The sequence below is a fragment of the Perognathus longimembris genome, chromosome 20 (genome assembly GCF_023159225.1).
Source record: "Perognathus longimembris pacificus isolate PPM17 chromosome 20, ASM2315922v1, whole genome shotgun sequence".
In the NCBI taxonomy this organism is placed as follows: Eukaryota; Metazoa; Chordata; class Mammalia; order Rodentia; family Heteromyidae; genus Perognathus; species Perognathus longimembris.
Window position 1 is genome coordinate 2134004 of NC_063180.1, and position 14988 is coordinate 2148991.

Here is a 14988-nt window from a genome sequence, read left to right on the forward strand (position 1 = left end):
TGTATATGTGGTACTGGGGAATCGAACCTAGGGCCTCGTGTATCCGAGGCAGGCACTCTTGCCACTAGGCTATATCCCCAGCCCCAGCATTCTATTTCTTTAAAAATTATTTTCCTATGTATAACACCTCCACTCTTTTCTGCTAACTCTCCAGTGTCTGTCATTTTAAACTTGTTCTTTCTACTGATTCTACTCTTCTCCACATTTCCACGTCACTGAAACTAAACCAAAATCACCACCCCCCCAATACATTTTACTCTATTCTCTTTACTACCTCCAACTTACCCTCCTGACTTACTGCCTGGACCTCCAGGTTCCATTGACTCCTGGTTATTGGATATAGGGTATCCCAGCTTAATATGAGTGAATCAAAGGGGTTCATAGAGAAAGCCAGTCCTAAAAGAACTTAATATAAAAACAAGAATTGCATATAGGGTTGTAACAGTAAATAAGTATCTACTGAATACAGGGCCCAGGATCGGTTGTTATATTGAAATTGTATTCTTTAGGAACACCAAATCTAACTTTATAGGCAGGTATACAAGTTATCTGTATATAATTGTGAACTTGTAAGATTTACACAACAGTGCTTGGTAAGGGCTGCTTTGGGTCTTAAACGGTGCTCACAGGTGCTGGTAGACTGGCATCCCCAATTCAAATGGGCAGAAGAAACACAAGAAAGATGGCAAACAATGAAGTCTTGTTCCCCAATCAAAACAAGCAGGAAGCAGAGCAGTCAATCAAAGACATAGAAGAGAACCCTCAAAATGCTCTACAAAGTCTACTGATAAACATGATAAATGAAATGTTTGAATCTCTTCAGACAATTATGCTAGAGCGTGAGGAGGCAAAGCAAAAATTAATGGAGAATTTCATGGCATCCACAAATAGAAAGATAAATGAACTTCCAGAGTCAAATGAAAAGATAGCTACCCAGCATAAAGATTTGAGAGACAAAACTCAAAACAAAATTAATGAAGTTAATGAAATAAAGAAGTCCATACAAGAAGTAAGAAATGACATGGAAATCATCAGAAAAGACCAGTCAGAAGGAAAAGAGCTAGCCCACATTCCCGACTAACTGAAGCAGAGGATCGAATCTCAGGAGCTGAAGATTCCTTAGATTCTATGGAGAAACATCAAAAATCAGTACAAACCCAGTCCAATCAAAAAAACAGATCGCTACAGGAGATTCAAGACACGATCAGGAAGCCCAATTTAAGGATAATAGGTATTGAGGAAAACTTGGAGAAAGAGGTTAATGGGATAGGAACCCTATTTAACAGAATATTAGCTGAGAACTTCCCAAACATCCAGAAGGAAAGGCCTATACAGATACAAGAAGCATTTAGAACCCCAAATCAACCAGACCAGAATAGGACATCCCACCGACACATTGTGATCAAAACAGCTTCAGCAGAATGCAAGGAAAAAATACACAAAGCTGTTAGGGAAAGAAAACAATCACATATAAAGGAAAAGCAATCAGAATGACCCCAGACTTCTCAGCAGAGACCATGAAAGCAAGGAGAGCCTAGAATGAAGTATACCAAACTCTAAATAAAAATAACTACTAACCAAGAATTCTGTACCCAGCCAAACTCTCCTTCATAGCTGAAGGTGAAATAAAAGTCTTCCACAATAAGGAAAAACTGAAACAATATATCTCCACCAAACCAGCTTTACACAAAATCCTTAAAGATGTACTATACAGGGAAAATAATCAAGATCCCAACACAGAGAAATGAACCCTAATTAGTAAACATCAGATCAAGAAATGGGAAGACACAGCTTTAAACAAGATAGTGATAATGAAAGGAACAAATGATCATCTCTCAATCCTAACTGTCAACATTAATGGACTTAATTCTCCAATCAAACGACATAAGCTCATGAGTTGGATCAAGAATCAAGATCCATCTTTCTGCTGCCTCCAAGAGACACATCTATCCAGCAAAAATAAACATCTTCTAAAAGTGAAAGGCTGGAAACAAATCTATCAAGCAAATGGCCCCTATAAGCAGACTGGAGTTGCAATCCTAGTATCAGACAAAATTGACTTCAAATTAAAAAAGGTAAGAAGAGACAAAGAAGGTTACTACATTCTAGTAAAAGGATCTCTCCTACAGGAAGAAATAACCATTCTAAATGTCTACACACCAAATGCAGGAGCACCCAACTTCATCAAACAAACACTACTGGCTCTAAAAACACTCATAGACCCTAACACATTGATAGTTGGGGACTTTAACACTCCACTGTCAACTCTGGACAGATCAACACGCCAAAAACTGAACAAAGAAACCACAGAACTAAACAATTGCATAGACCAACTAGACTTAATTGACATCTACAGAATATTCCACCCAGCAAGGACAGAATACACATTCTTTTCGGCAGCACATGGAACATTCTCCAAAATAGATCACATCTTAGTGAACAAAGAAAATCTGTACAAATTCAGAAGTATCAAAACCATTCCCTGCATTCTCTCAGACCACAATGGAATAAAATTAGAGCTCAACTCAAACAGTCACCACAGAAATTGCTACAATTCATGGAGAATAAACAACACACTGCTAAACCATCAGAGGGTCATTGAAGAAATTAAAACGGAAATTCAAATGTTTATGGACTTCAACCAAGTTGAGGACACAAAGTACCAGCTCCTTTGGGACACAGCAAAGGCAGTACTCAGAAGAAAATTTATATCTCTGAGTGTATACATCAACAAACTGGAGAAACAGCAACTCAATTATTTTAAGGAAGCACCTTAATTTCCTTGAGAGAGAACAACAAGCCAAACCCCAAATCAATAGATGGAAGGAAATAATTAAAATCAAATCAGAATTAAATCAATTAGAGACGAAAAAAACATCGAAAGAATCAACATAACCAAGAGTTGGTTCTTTGAAAAAATCAACAAGATAGACAGACCCATGGCAAACCTGACCAAAAAACAAAGGCAGCACACTCAATTGAACAAGGTAAGCGATAAAACAGGTAACATCACCACAGAAATAACCGAAATTCAGAAAATAATAAGGGACTATTTTGCAAACCTTTATGCCAACAAATTCAAGAACTTGGAAGAAATGGATGATTTCCTAGAAAAAATTCATATCCCCAAACTGAACCATGAAGATTTAAACCTCCTAAACAGACCCATATCCAGTATTGAAATAGAAATGGCAGTAAATAATCTCCCATCTAAGAAAAGCCCAGGTCCAGACGGATTCACTGCAGAATTCTACAAGACCTTCAAAACAGAACTCACACCAATATTTCTCAAACTCTTCAATGGACGTGAAAGACAACATTCACTTCCCGACTCATTCTATGAAGCCATTATAACCCTCATCCCAAAACCAGGCAGGGACTCATCACGGAAAGAGGACTATAGACCAATCTCCCTGATGAACATAGACGCAAAAATTCTCAACAAAATTCTGGCCAATCGACTTCAACAGGTCATCAAAAAAATCATACACCACGATCAAACGGGATTCATCCCAGGGATGCAAAGTTGGTTTAATATACGCAAGTCAATTAATGTAATCCACCACATCAACCGGAGCAAGCTAAAGAACCACATGGTTTTATCTCTGGAAGCAGTAAAAGCGTTTGATAAAATCCAGCACCCATTTATGCTAATAGCCCTGGAAAAACTGGGATTCCAGGGAACATTTCTGAATATAATCAAGGCAGTTCATGACAAACCAACAGCAAGCATAACTCTAAATGGTGAAAAACTAAAGCCATTCCCTTTAAAATCAGGAACAAGGCAGGGATATCCACTGTCTCCCCTGCTCTTCAACATAGTACTAGAATTCCTAGCCAGAGCAATCAGGCAAGAAGAAAATATAAAGGGGATCCAAGTAGGTAAAGGTGAAGTTAAACTCTCTCTCTTCGCAAATGACATGATCCTATACCTAAAGAATCCCATAGACTCTACCCCCAAGCTACTAGAGCTGATCCAACACTTTGGCAAAGTTGCAGGATATAAAATAAACCTTCAAAAATCAACGGCCTTTCTCTATGCTAACGACCCAAAGACCGAGGCTGATATCAGGAAAGCAACGCCCTTTGCAACAGCCCCCAAAACATAAAATACCTAGGACTAACCTTAACCAAAGAAGTGAAAGACCTCTTTGAGGAGAACTTTAAAACTTGAAAAACAAAATTAAGTCAGAACTAAGGAAATGGGAAAACCTCCCATGCTCCTGGATTGGGAGGATTAATATAATCAAAATGGCAATATTGCCAAAGGCTATCTACAAATTCATTGTAATACCCATTAATATCCCAACACGATTTTTTGATGAAATAGAGGAAGCAATCCAGAAATTCATATGGAATAATAAAAGACCTAGATTAGCAAAAACAATCCTAAGCAGAAAGAACAGTGCTGGAGGAATTATAATACCCAACTTCAAGCTGTATTGTAAAGCTATAGTAATAAAAACAGCTTGGTATTGTTACTGGAACAGGCCTGAAGACCAATGGAACAGAATTGAAGACCCCGATATGAACCCACAGAACTACGCCTACTTAATCTTTGATAAAGGGGCTAAAACAATAGTTTGGAAGAAAGATAGCCTCTTTAACAAATTGTGCTCGCAAAACTGGTTCAACACCTGCAACAAACTAAAACTAGATCCTTATATATCACCCTGCACCAAAATCAATTCCAAATGGATTAAAGACCTCAAAATCAAAACAGACACCCTGAAAACACTAAAGGAAGAAGTAGGAGAAACACTTGGGCTCCTTGGCGCAGGACGGAACTTCCTTAACAAAGACCCAGAAAAGCTACAAATCAAAGAAAGGTTGGACAAATAGGACTGCATCAAACTGCAGAGCTTCTGCATGGCAAAGGACATAGCTTGCAAGATAAACAGAAAGCCCACAGACTCAGAGAAGATCTTTACCGGCCATTCAACGGACAAAGGCCTCATATCTAAAATATATGCAGAACTAAAAAAATTACCTTCCTCCAAAACAAAACCGCAAAGAACTAGTAGCCCGCTCATCAAATGGGCTAAAGGCCTACAAAGAGACTTCTCCGATGAGGAAATGAGCATGGCCAAGAGACATATGAAAAAGTGCTCTACATCACTGGCCATAAAAGAAATGCAAATCAAAACAACATTGAGATTCCATCTCACCCCAGTAAGAATGTCATATATCAAGAAAACTAACAATAACAGTTGTTGGAGGGGATGTGGCCAAAAGGGAACCCTACTTCATTATTGGTGGGAATGTAAACTGGTTCAGCCACTCTGGCAAGCAGTATGGAGATTCCTCAGAAGGCTAAATGTAGAACTACCCTATGACCCAGCAACCCCACTTTTGGGTATTTATCCAAAAAACCACAAACAAAATCACAGTAAAGCCACCAGCACAGCAATGTTCATTGCAGTGCAATTTGCCATAGCATGATTCTGGAACCAACCCAGGTGCTCCTCCGTAGACGAATGGATCAGGGAAATGTGGTACATATACACAATGTAATTTTATATCTCTATCAGAAAGAATGACATTGCCCCATTTGTAAGGAAATGGAAGGACTTGGAAAAAATTATACTAAGTGAAGTGAGCCAGACCCAAAGAAACATGGACTCTATGGTCTCCCTTATTGGGAATAATTAGCACAGGTTTAGGCAAGTCACAGCAGAGGATCACAAGAGCCCAATAGCTATACCATTATGATCACATGAGATGATGCTAAGTGAAATGAACTCCATTTTATGGAAATGATTGTTATATCACAGTTGTAACTACTTTCAACATCCCATGTGTATCTGTAGTTTCCACTATTGATGATGTTCTTGTATCACCTTCTTGTGATTGTATCTACAATATCTCTGTAATCTTATCTTAGTATATTGGAAACCGTGTATACTAGTATTAGAATTAGGAAATTGAAAGGGAATACCAAAATTGAGAGACAAAGGCTAAAATAAGAGAAACAAAAACAAAAGCAATACTTGCAAAACTGTTTGGTGTAAGTGAACTGAACACTTCAGGGGGAGGAAGGGGGATGGGGGAGGGGGGTATGAGGGACAATGTAACAAACAGTACAAGAAATGTATCCAATGCCTAACGTATGAAACTGTAACCTCTCTGTACATCACTTTTATAATAAAAACTTTAAAAAAATGATATGTCAATGAAGAATAATGTTCAACATCTCTGTCCATGAATGAAATGCAAATTAAAAAATTTTAGATTCCATCTCTCGCCTGTGAGAATTGCCATAATCAAGAAAATGAACAGCAACAAATTCTAGGCAGAATGGAGTGAAAAGGAAAGTTTGTTATCTTTTGGTAGGAACGTAAACTTGTTCATGGGTAAGGAGATTCCTCAAAAACTTAAACTTATTTTAGCTATGGTTAATAGTGTTGAAATGAACATGGTTGTGCAGGTAGCTTTAGTATGGTCTTGTTTGTGGAACCAATCCAGATGCCTCTCAGTAGATGAATGGATCAAGAAATTTTTTATATATACACAAGGGAATTCTATGCTTCTATCAGAAAGAATGGCATTGCTCCATTCGTAAGGAAATGGAAAGACTTGGGAAAAAAAATCATACTAAGTGAAGTGAGCTGGACCCAAAGAACAATAGACTCTATGGATTCCCTCATTGAATAATCAGTATATGTCTAGCATAGCCCCAGGACATGATCACAATAACTCAATACCTATATATGTTTGATCTCATAAGATGATGCTAAGCAAAATGAACTCCAAGTTATAGAAACAAATGGTTTATCATTGTTGATGTTTTTTTTAATGTACTATTTGAAATTCTTTCTTTATTTCTTTCTTTTTACCTTCCCTATGGTTTTGCACCTGTTGTCACTGTATTTAATTTGGGTACCCTGGGTATTGTATATATGTTTGTCTGAATCAGGGAAGGGAAGGTGAACATCAAAAGGTGAGAGAAAGGGTAAAAGGCGAACCAATGCAATAGCAATACTCACAAGACAAAAGTGTTGTAAACCAACTCTACAACTGGGGGTGGGAGGTAGGGTTGGGGAAGAGGAAAAGTAGGAAAATGAGGGAGGAGGTAATAAATTTGACAAGAAAGGAACTTGCTACCTTACATACATAACTGTAACCCCTCTGTACATCACCTTGACAAGAAAAATTAAATTTAAAAAATTAAATGAAATGAAAAGTAAAAAAAAAAAGAAAAAATATATAAACATAGAAAAACCCTGTGACTCAGCAGTTCCACTCCTGGACACTTATCCAATTGAGCACAAAGAAGGCTACAGTAATGCCACCAGCACAATCACATTTGTAGCAGCACTGTTTACCATAGTTAACATATGGAATCCACTCAGATGCCCCCCCCATGGATAAATAAATAGAGAAAATGTGGAATACATGCAATATATACACAATAGAATTCTATTTGTCCATCAGAAAGGATTATACTGCCCCATTCATAGGAAATAGATATGGGGGGAAAAGTGAAGTAAGCCAGACCTAGAGAAACAAAGGTTGTATGATTTCCCTCAATCATCGTAGCTACAACGTATAAACACACTGAGTGGTATGTAAGTAGTTACAAATGAATTAACTGAAGTATGGTAGATTCTATGGAGAGATCAAATAGTATATTTCTTTTGAAAGACCATTTCAAAGCCCAACAAAGGAAGTAACAGGAAATGTATAATTGCAAATGAGGTGTGGGACCAAGGTGAGAGGGGTAGATGAATGAATGAATGAATGAATGAATGCTGGGGGAGGGGCAAGAGGGGAGAATGCAGGCAAGAATTCATTGTATATACCACAAGATTAAATCAACTAAAGGAAGGGGTGGTTGGAAGGGGGTTATAGTATTTAAAGGGATGACATATCAAAATGTATTGTGTACGAAATTGTTTGTTAAATGGCCAGAAACAATAAATACATATGCCAAAAAAGTAAGAAAAATTAGGGAAAAGATGGGTTGGGAGAGAGAGGTGAGAATTTTGAAAGGGTAACATTAATCAAGATGCAATATATTCATAAAATATTTTGTTGAATGGCAACTCAAGGTAGTAAAAATACATTAAACAAAAAAGAAAGTATAAGAACTGGGGGCTGGTGGCTCACATCTATAATCCTATGTACTCAGGAGTCTGAGATCTGAGGATCAGAGTTCGAATCCAGCTCAGGCACAAAAGTCCCTGTGAGATTCTTAGACTCTTATTCCCAATTAACTACTCAAAAACTGGAAGGGTATCTCGAGCTCAAGTGGTTGAGTGCTAGCCTTGAACATAAGGAACCTCAGGGACAGTTTTAAAGCCCTCAGTTCAAGCAGAGCAACTGAAAAAAAAAAAAAGAAAAAGAGTAAGAGAAGGGTAGATAAGATAAAACTATACTGTATTCAATCAGGGAATATCATTATCAACCCTTTCATGTTTTTCAATTAATATGCACTAAATAAAACAATGAAAAAACTCCTAAGAAGTTGGGCACAGTGAGTGGCACATGATTGTAATACAATATATTTGGAATCTGAGAATTATCCAATTCAAGTCTAAATGAAGATGGTGTATAAAAAGTAATATCTGATACAATCGAGATTTTTGAGAACTAATGCATAAAGATGAATAATGCCCATAAACAACACACATACCTATGAATTCCAGACCGATAAATCTACAAGATATTTTAAGAAGTCTACAATAAGACAATGGCAACAGACCAAAGAGAATGAGATTTTCAATGCAGTAGGTAGAAGTTGTCAATAGGCCTTGCCACAGGAATTTCCAGGAGATTGATAGGAGTCTTTCCAACAGCAAACACTGGAGCCAGGAGGCCAGGATGAAGAGATGTGCTAGGGAAAATGTTTCACTGGTGGGGAGGGATGGAGACATCCTAACATTCATCATTTAGGGAAGTTTAGGGAATGTTGTAAGCTAACATAACACCCCTAACTGCAGAGGTGATTCTATCAACTAGTGCCAGTGGCTCCTTCACAACTCTGAATCCTTTAGTCACACCAGAAGGGAAATACCATTTGATATTGAGAAAAAAAAATCAAAAGGACTTGTTTCAGAGTGAAGGAAATCAACTCTGGAAGAATGTAAGAACACATAAAGGACAGGAAGCAATGGAAAACAAAAAGGTTGGCTATAGTATTGTAAATAAAATAAAGACATATGCAGATAAATAAGTACTGTATTATGAGTCAGAGATGGGATAAGAAAGAAAGAGAAATTCCTCTATCTTCCTCAATTCTTTGTGGATATAATGAATTCTTGCCTCTATTCTTCCTTCTTCATTATTTTGCCCCACCTGAAGAGGGCTGAAAAAAGTGGTGAAGGGATAACACAGATCAAGAAGCATGTATATATAAAGTACTTTGTTAAATGTCAAAGAAAATGTTAAGCAAAAGCGAAGGAAGTTGGCAGGAATGTGTATGCATGTTGAAAGGGTGACATTAGCACTGTATTAATAAACTGCTTTGTTGAATGGCAACTGCTTTGTATAACTACTTAAAAACAATAAAAACACCCCCTTCCCATGAAAAGAAAAGAATTACCTAACAGGAAACAGGAAAATAAATTTGTATTCAGAAAAATAAATTTGTACTTTAAAAAAAAGGAATCAACCCAGAAGTCATTATTATCCATTGTTTCTATTAACTTTCATTTGGGAGACTGAAATTTACATTTTAGACAGAGTAGAGTTAGCTTTGTGAACTCAGGTTATGCTCAGTCTTGATAGGATGAAACTCTCTGCAGCCATTTCTTAATGACTTTGTTCCACCCATTGTAAGTTGGGACCACCATGTCAGTCTTTTGTCTGCCATAAGTAGGTAATCAATATTTCCCATGGATTTGGTCAGAATTTCTGGAGAGCTATACATGAAACTTTAACAAGAATCCTTGTTTGGTACTACAACAATTCTGTAAGAAACCAGTGTCTTATCTTAAATCAATTCCTGATTGAAATGTCCTATGTTACCATTTGCCACCTTGCACTAGGATTGATACAGTAACATGATCAGGTTCATAGGAATTGTCAAACCAATAATTAACCAGGCAGAAATAAGTCCAGCTTTGTACATAATTTCAAAATCAATGGGATCTGTACTTGACAAATTGGAACAAAGAGATGAGCAGATTAGGTATAAAAACAAAATTCAGCTGTCCTTTATAATATTCTATATGAGGTTTAAACAAAAGAATTGAAAGGATGAGCAAAGAATAGACCAGCCAAATTCTAACCAAAGAAAAATTTAACTTTTTGTTATTAATAGTAGGAAATGTAGATAAAAGCGCAAAAAGATATTACAAGAGGTAATATCTATGTGATAAAATGTTCATATCTTAAAGGGGATATGAAAATCTCAATCTTGCATGAACCTGGTAAATACTCTCCAATAGAAAATGGAAATTCCAACAATTTTCAGTAGGAAAAGAAAACTATTATAAAAGATTTCAATCCGGTTGTTTTTTTGTGTTTATTTTATTTTATTTTATTTTTTATTTTTATTTTTTGCCAGTCCTGGGGCTTGAACTTGGGGCTTGGGCACAGTCTTTGAGCTTCCAGAATTATTTGGTCATTTATTATACATAGAGTCTCTCCGACTGGCCCGCCTGAGCTGGCTTTGAACTGTGATCCTGAGTAGCTAGGAGTAAACCATCAGTGGCTCTTTCAATTGTTCAGTTTTTCTACTTCATTTTAATAAAAGTTAAGTAAATGAAGTAAAATGTAAATTATTAAAACAATTCATATACTGTTTAAATTAAAATATTATTTTATATAATTACTCTAGTGCTTTATCTTTCTGAAATTAATAATAAAAGCCGTCTCTAGCCTTGCCACACATACATTTTAACATACCCTACATCACACACCTTGGTCCTGGATTGAGGATATCTTGAGAGTATAATTTGAATCACTAAAGATCCCAATGAAAATGATTTATTTGGTTTTAACAAAGTGCAGCAGAAAGGTGCACTAGAATGCACTAGGATGAACACACCTGTGATTTTTCCCAGGGTGAGTGACCTTACTGTCCTGAATTCGACTTCTGGGGAGAAGTTGTAACTGAGCAGAAGTTGTTGGTCCATCTGCGGGAAGACAGAAAACAAAGGCAAGTCAGTGGAGAACAGTCCTCCTGAAAGACAGCCTGAAAATGAACGTGGAGTAGACCCTCACCAGGATTATCTCTTAAGAGAGAGATCAGAAGTGTCTCTAGGTCTCCTATAATATACCAAAAATACCCACTTCTTTGTTCATTGTGAAACATACACTTTCACAGGTGTCCTTGGACTTTGACAGGTACTTTACACTCCCCTGAGATTTTCTCACCAATCCTTAAAACCTACTTAAAATTTAGAGAAAAACTCATTTCCTGCTCCTCGATTCTCTCTGCTATCTCTGCTCCTCCCTGCCTTTTGATTTTTAAGGTTTCTACTGCTCTCCTCTTAATATTGACACCTGCCTTTACTCTTGTACAGACTGAGGGGCACAAGTGGATCACACTTGTAATCTTAGCTATTTAGGAGGCTGAGGCCTAAGGATCACTGTTCAAAGCCAAGTTAGAGCAGGAAAGTCTGTGAGACTATCTCCAATTAATCACAAAAGCAGAGGAGGGGGGGAGGGAGGAGGAGGAAGAGGAGGAGGGGGAGGTGGGGGAGGAGGAGGAGGAATGTTGGGATTGGGGAGGAAGAAAGGTGGGAGAAAATGAGGGAGGAGGTAATAAGTTTGACAAAAACATGCTCACTACCTTATGTATGTAACTGTAACCCCTCTGTATATCACCTTGAAAATAAAAATTTTTAAAGTGCAATACAAAATAAGCCAAAGCGGTGGAGGGAGTGAAGTTGTATCTCAGGTGGTAGAGCACTAGCCTTAAGCAGGGAAGCTCTGATATAGTGCCCGGGTCCTGAGTTCAAGTCCCAGGATGAGCACCAAAAAATTTGCATCTTTATAGATATATTGTTGTAGAGCAGAGAGGCTATGTGAGCAGTTGCCACTCATAGTCCTCTGATCAGCAGAGCTTGAAGGGTGAGCAAAAGCCACTGATGGGATCTGCCAGGATTTCTAGGGCTCACACTTAGTCATCCTCTCTTGCCTTTCCACTGCCAATTCCAACTTTGACTGTTTGCTTCTCTGCAGCTCTCTGGGCCATGTGCTCTGTCCTCCCCACTTTGATTCTCCCACATCATGTTGGTCCTTTTAAAGGTCTCCTCTGAATATCCCTATGGTGCCATTCTTTGGAAGGCTCCCGGACATCTTGCAGTGCTTGAAAAGAAGCAGAAAACCTACTCCCATGTCTTTTTTCCAGGATAGTGCCTCCACCTGCCTCTTCATTGTCAACCTCCTAGCCTTTTGGTAGTTTCTGCTACAACAGAAATCATAGGCTGTGACTTATGGCACATGATTAAAGGCTTTGCTACTCATTTGTGAATTAAATTACATTGTAATAATATCGAACAATCACATATGTAGGCATAATACTAATGCATATCATGGAGATCAACAACTTATCCAAAGCCACACATCATCACAAGGCATTGTCAAATGGCTCACTCATCCTGTGATGAGTCTTGTCTATTTTTTAGACCTACTTATACATATGAATATCTATCTTGTTGAGAAACACAGTGACATTTTATTTCTAAATTTCTAAGAGCACACCTTAAACAACTGAGTGTCCAGTGTGTGCCACTCTTTCCAGGATTCCCTGATTCGACCTCTGCAATTGATAGCTTTGGTATACAGGTAAGCTAGCCTGCTCCATTCTAATCAGGACTCTGTTATCTCCAAGCTTGCATTCAAAACAAAACACTACATTGTAATGTTAATCTTTCTCTTTCCTCTTTCCCCCTCTCTCTATGCCTCTTCCCTCCCTTTACTAAATATTGGTTCTTCAACGGTCCAGATCATGTAACGCTACATATTTTCTATAAGGCCCATGAAAGCAACTGGAAAGTCCTGCTGCATAAATAAATATCTTATACTTTTCTACTTTATCTGGACTACTGTGAAGACAGAGTCCATCTCTGACCAGGATGTTTCTTGTGGATGCCAATTGGGTCTTTGGCACCTTGGGTTCTGCTCATCATCTCATCATAGGTCTAGATTCAGTCCTTGTCTTTATGGTTCTTTTCCTGTCCCTAACTTTAGAAGTAGTCCTTCCATGAGGGTCAGAATACTTCCCATCCCAAGATGCTTTTCTACCCAGGATCCTGGAAAGAGAGCTAACATAAACAAGGAATTTTTTACAAAGTAAACAGCAGCTGCAGGACTCTTAGAAGTGGAGGTTGAGAGTGCATACATCAACAAACTGGAGAAACAGCAACTCAATAATTTAAGGAAGCACCTTAATTTTCTTGAGAGAGAACAACAATCCAAACCCCAAATCAATAGATGGAAGCAAATAATTAAAATCAAATCAGAATTAAATCAATTAGAGACGAAAAAACCATCGAAAGAATCAACAAAACAAAGAGTTGGTTCTTTGAAAAAATCAACAAGATAGACAGACCCCAGGCAAACCTGATGAAAAAACAAAGGCAGCACACTCAAATAAACAAGATAAGAGATAAAACAGGTAACATCACCACAGAAATAACCGAAATTCAGAAAATAATAAGGGACTATTTTGCAAACCTTTATGCCAACAAATTCGAGAACTTGGAAGAAATGGATGATTTCCTAGAAAAAATTCATATCCCCAAACTGAACCATGAAGATTTAAACCTCCTAAACAGACCCATATCCAGTATTGAAATAGAAATGGCAATAAATGATCTCCAATACAAGAAAAGCCCATGGCCAGACGGATTCACTGCAGATTTCAACAAGGCCTTCAAAACAGAACTCACACCAATATTTCTCAAGCTCTTCAATGGAATTGAAAGAGAACATTCACTTCCCGACTCATTCTATGAAGCCATTATAACCCTCAACCCAAAACCAGGCAGGGACTCATCACGGAAAGAGGACTATAGACCGATCTCCCTGATGAACATAGACGCAAAAATTCTCAACAAAATTCTGGCCAATCGACTTCAACAGGTCATCAAAAAAATCATATACCACGATCAAACTGGATTCATCCCAGGGATGCAAAGTTGGTTTAATATACGCAAGTCAATTAATGTAATCCACCACATCAACCGGAGCAAGCTAAAGAACCATATGGTTTTATCTCTGGATGCGGAAAAAGCGTTTGATAAAATCTAGCACCCATTTATGCTAAAAGCCCTGGAAAAACTGGGATTCCAGGGAACATTCCTGAATATAATCAAGGCAGTTCATGACAAACCAACAGCAAGCATAACTCTAAATGGTGAAAAACTAAAGCCATTCCCTTTAAAATCAGGAACAAGGCAGGGATATCCACTGTCTCCCCTGCTCTTCAACATAGTACTAGAATTTCTAGCCAGAGCAATCAGGCAAGAAGAAAATATAAAGGGGATCCAAGTAGGTAAAGATGAAGTTAAACTCTCTCTCTTCGCAGATGACATGATCCTATACCTAAAGATTCCCATAGGGCTGGGGATATAGCCTAGTGGCAAGAGTGCCTGCCTCGGATACATGAGGCCCTAGGTTCAGTTCCCCAGCACCACATATACAGAAAACGGCCAGAAGCGGCGCTGTGGCTCAAGTGGCAGAGTGCTACCCTTGAGCGGGAAGAAGCCAGGGACAGTGCTCAGGCCCTGAGTCGAAGGCCCAGGACTGGCCAAAAAAAAAAAAAATAAATAAATAAAAAAGATTCCCATAGACTCTACCCCCAAGCTACTAGAGCTGATCCAACACTTTGGCAAAGTTGCAGGATATAAAATAAACCATCAGAAATCAACGGCCTTTCTGTATGCTAATGACCCTAAGAGCGAGGCTGATATCAGGAAAGCAACGCCCATTGCAACAGCCCCCCAAAACATAAAATACCCAGGAATAATCTTAACCAAAGAAGTGAAAGACCTCTTTGAGGAGAACTTTAAAACTTGAAAAACGAAATTAAGT

The 14988-nt window shown here is 38.1% G+C and overlaps 1 protein-coding gene across 3 annotated transcripts in view; it reads right to left on the minus strand.

Moving 5' to 3' along the window:
* The window catches only part of Cntnap5 (contactin associated protein family member 5), a 936592-nt gene that overhangs the window by 47834 nt on the left and 873770 nt on the right, over window positions 1-14988 (minus strand). For all 3 annotated transcript variants that reach the window (XM_048329504.1, XM_048329503.1, XM_048329502.1), the window contains exon 21: window positions 10994-11081. In XM_048329504.1, the coding sequence (XP_048185461.1) occupies window positions 10994-11081 (88 nt within the window). The remainder of the gene's footprint in view (window positions 1-10993; window positions 11082-14988) is intronic.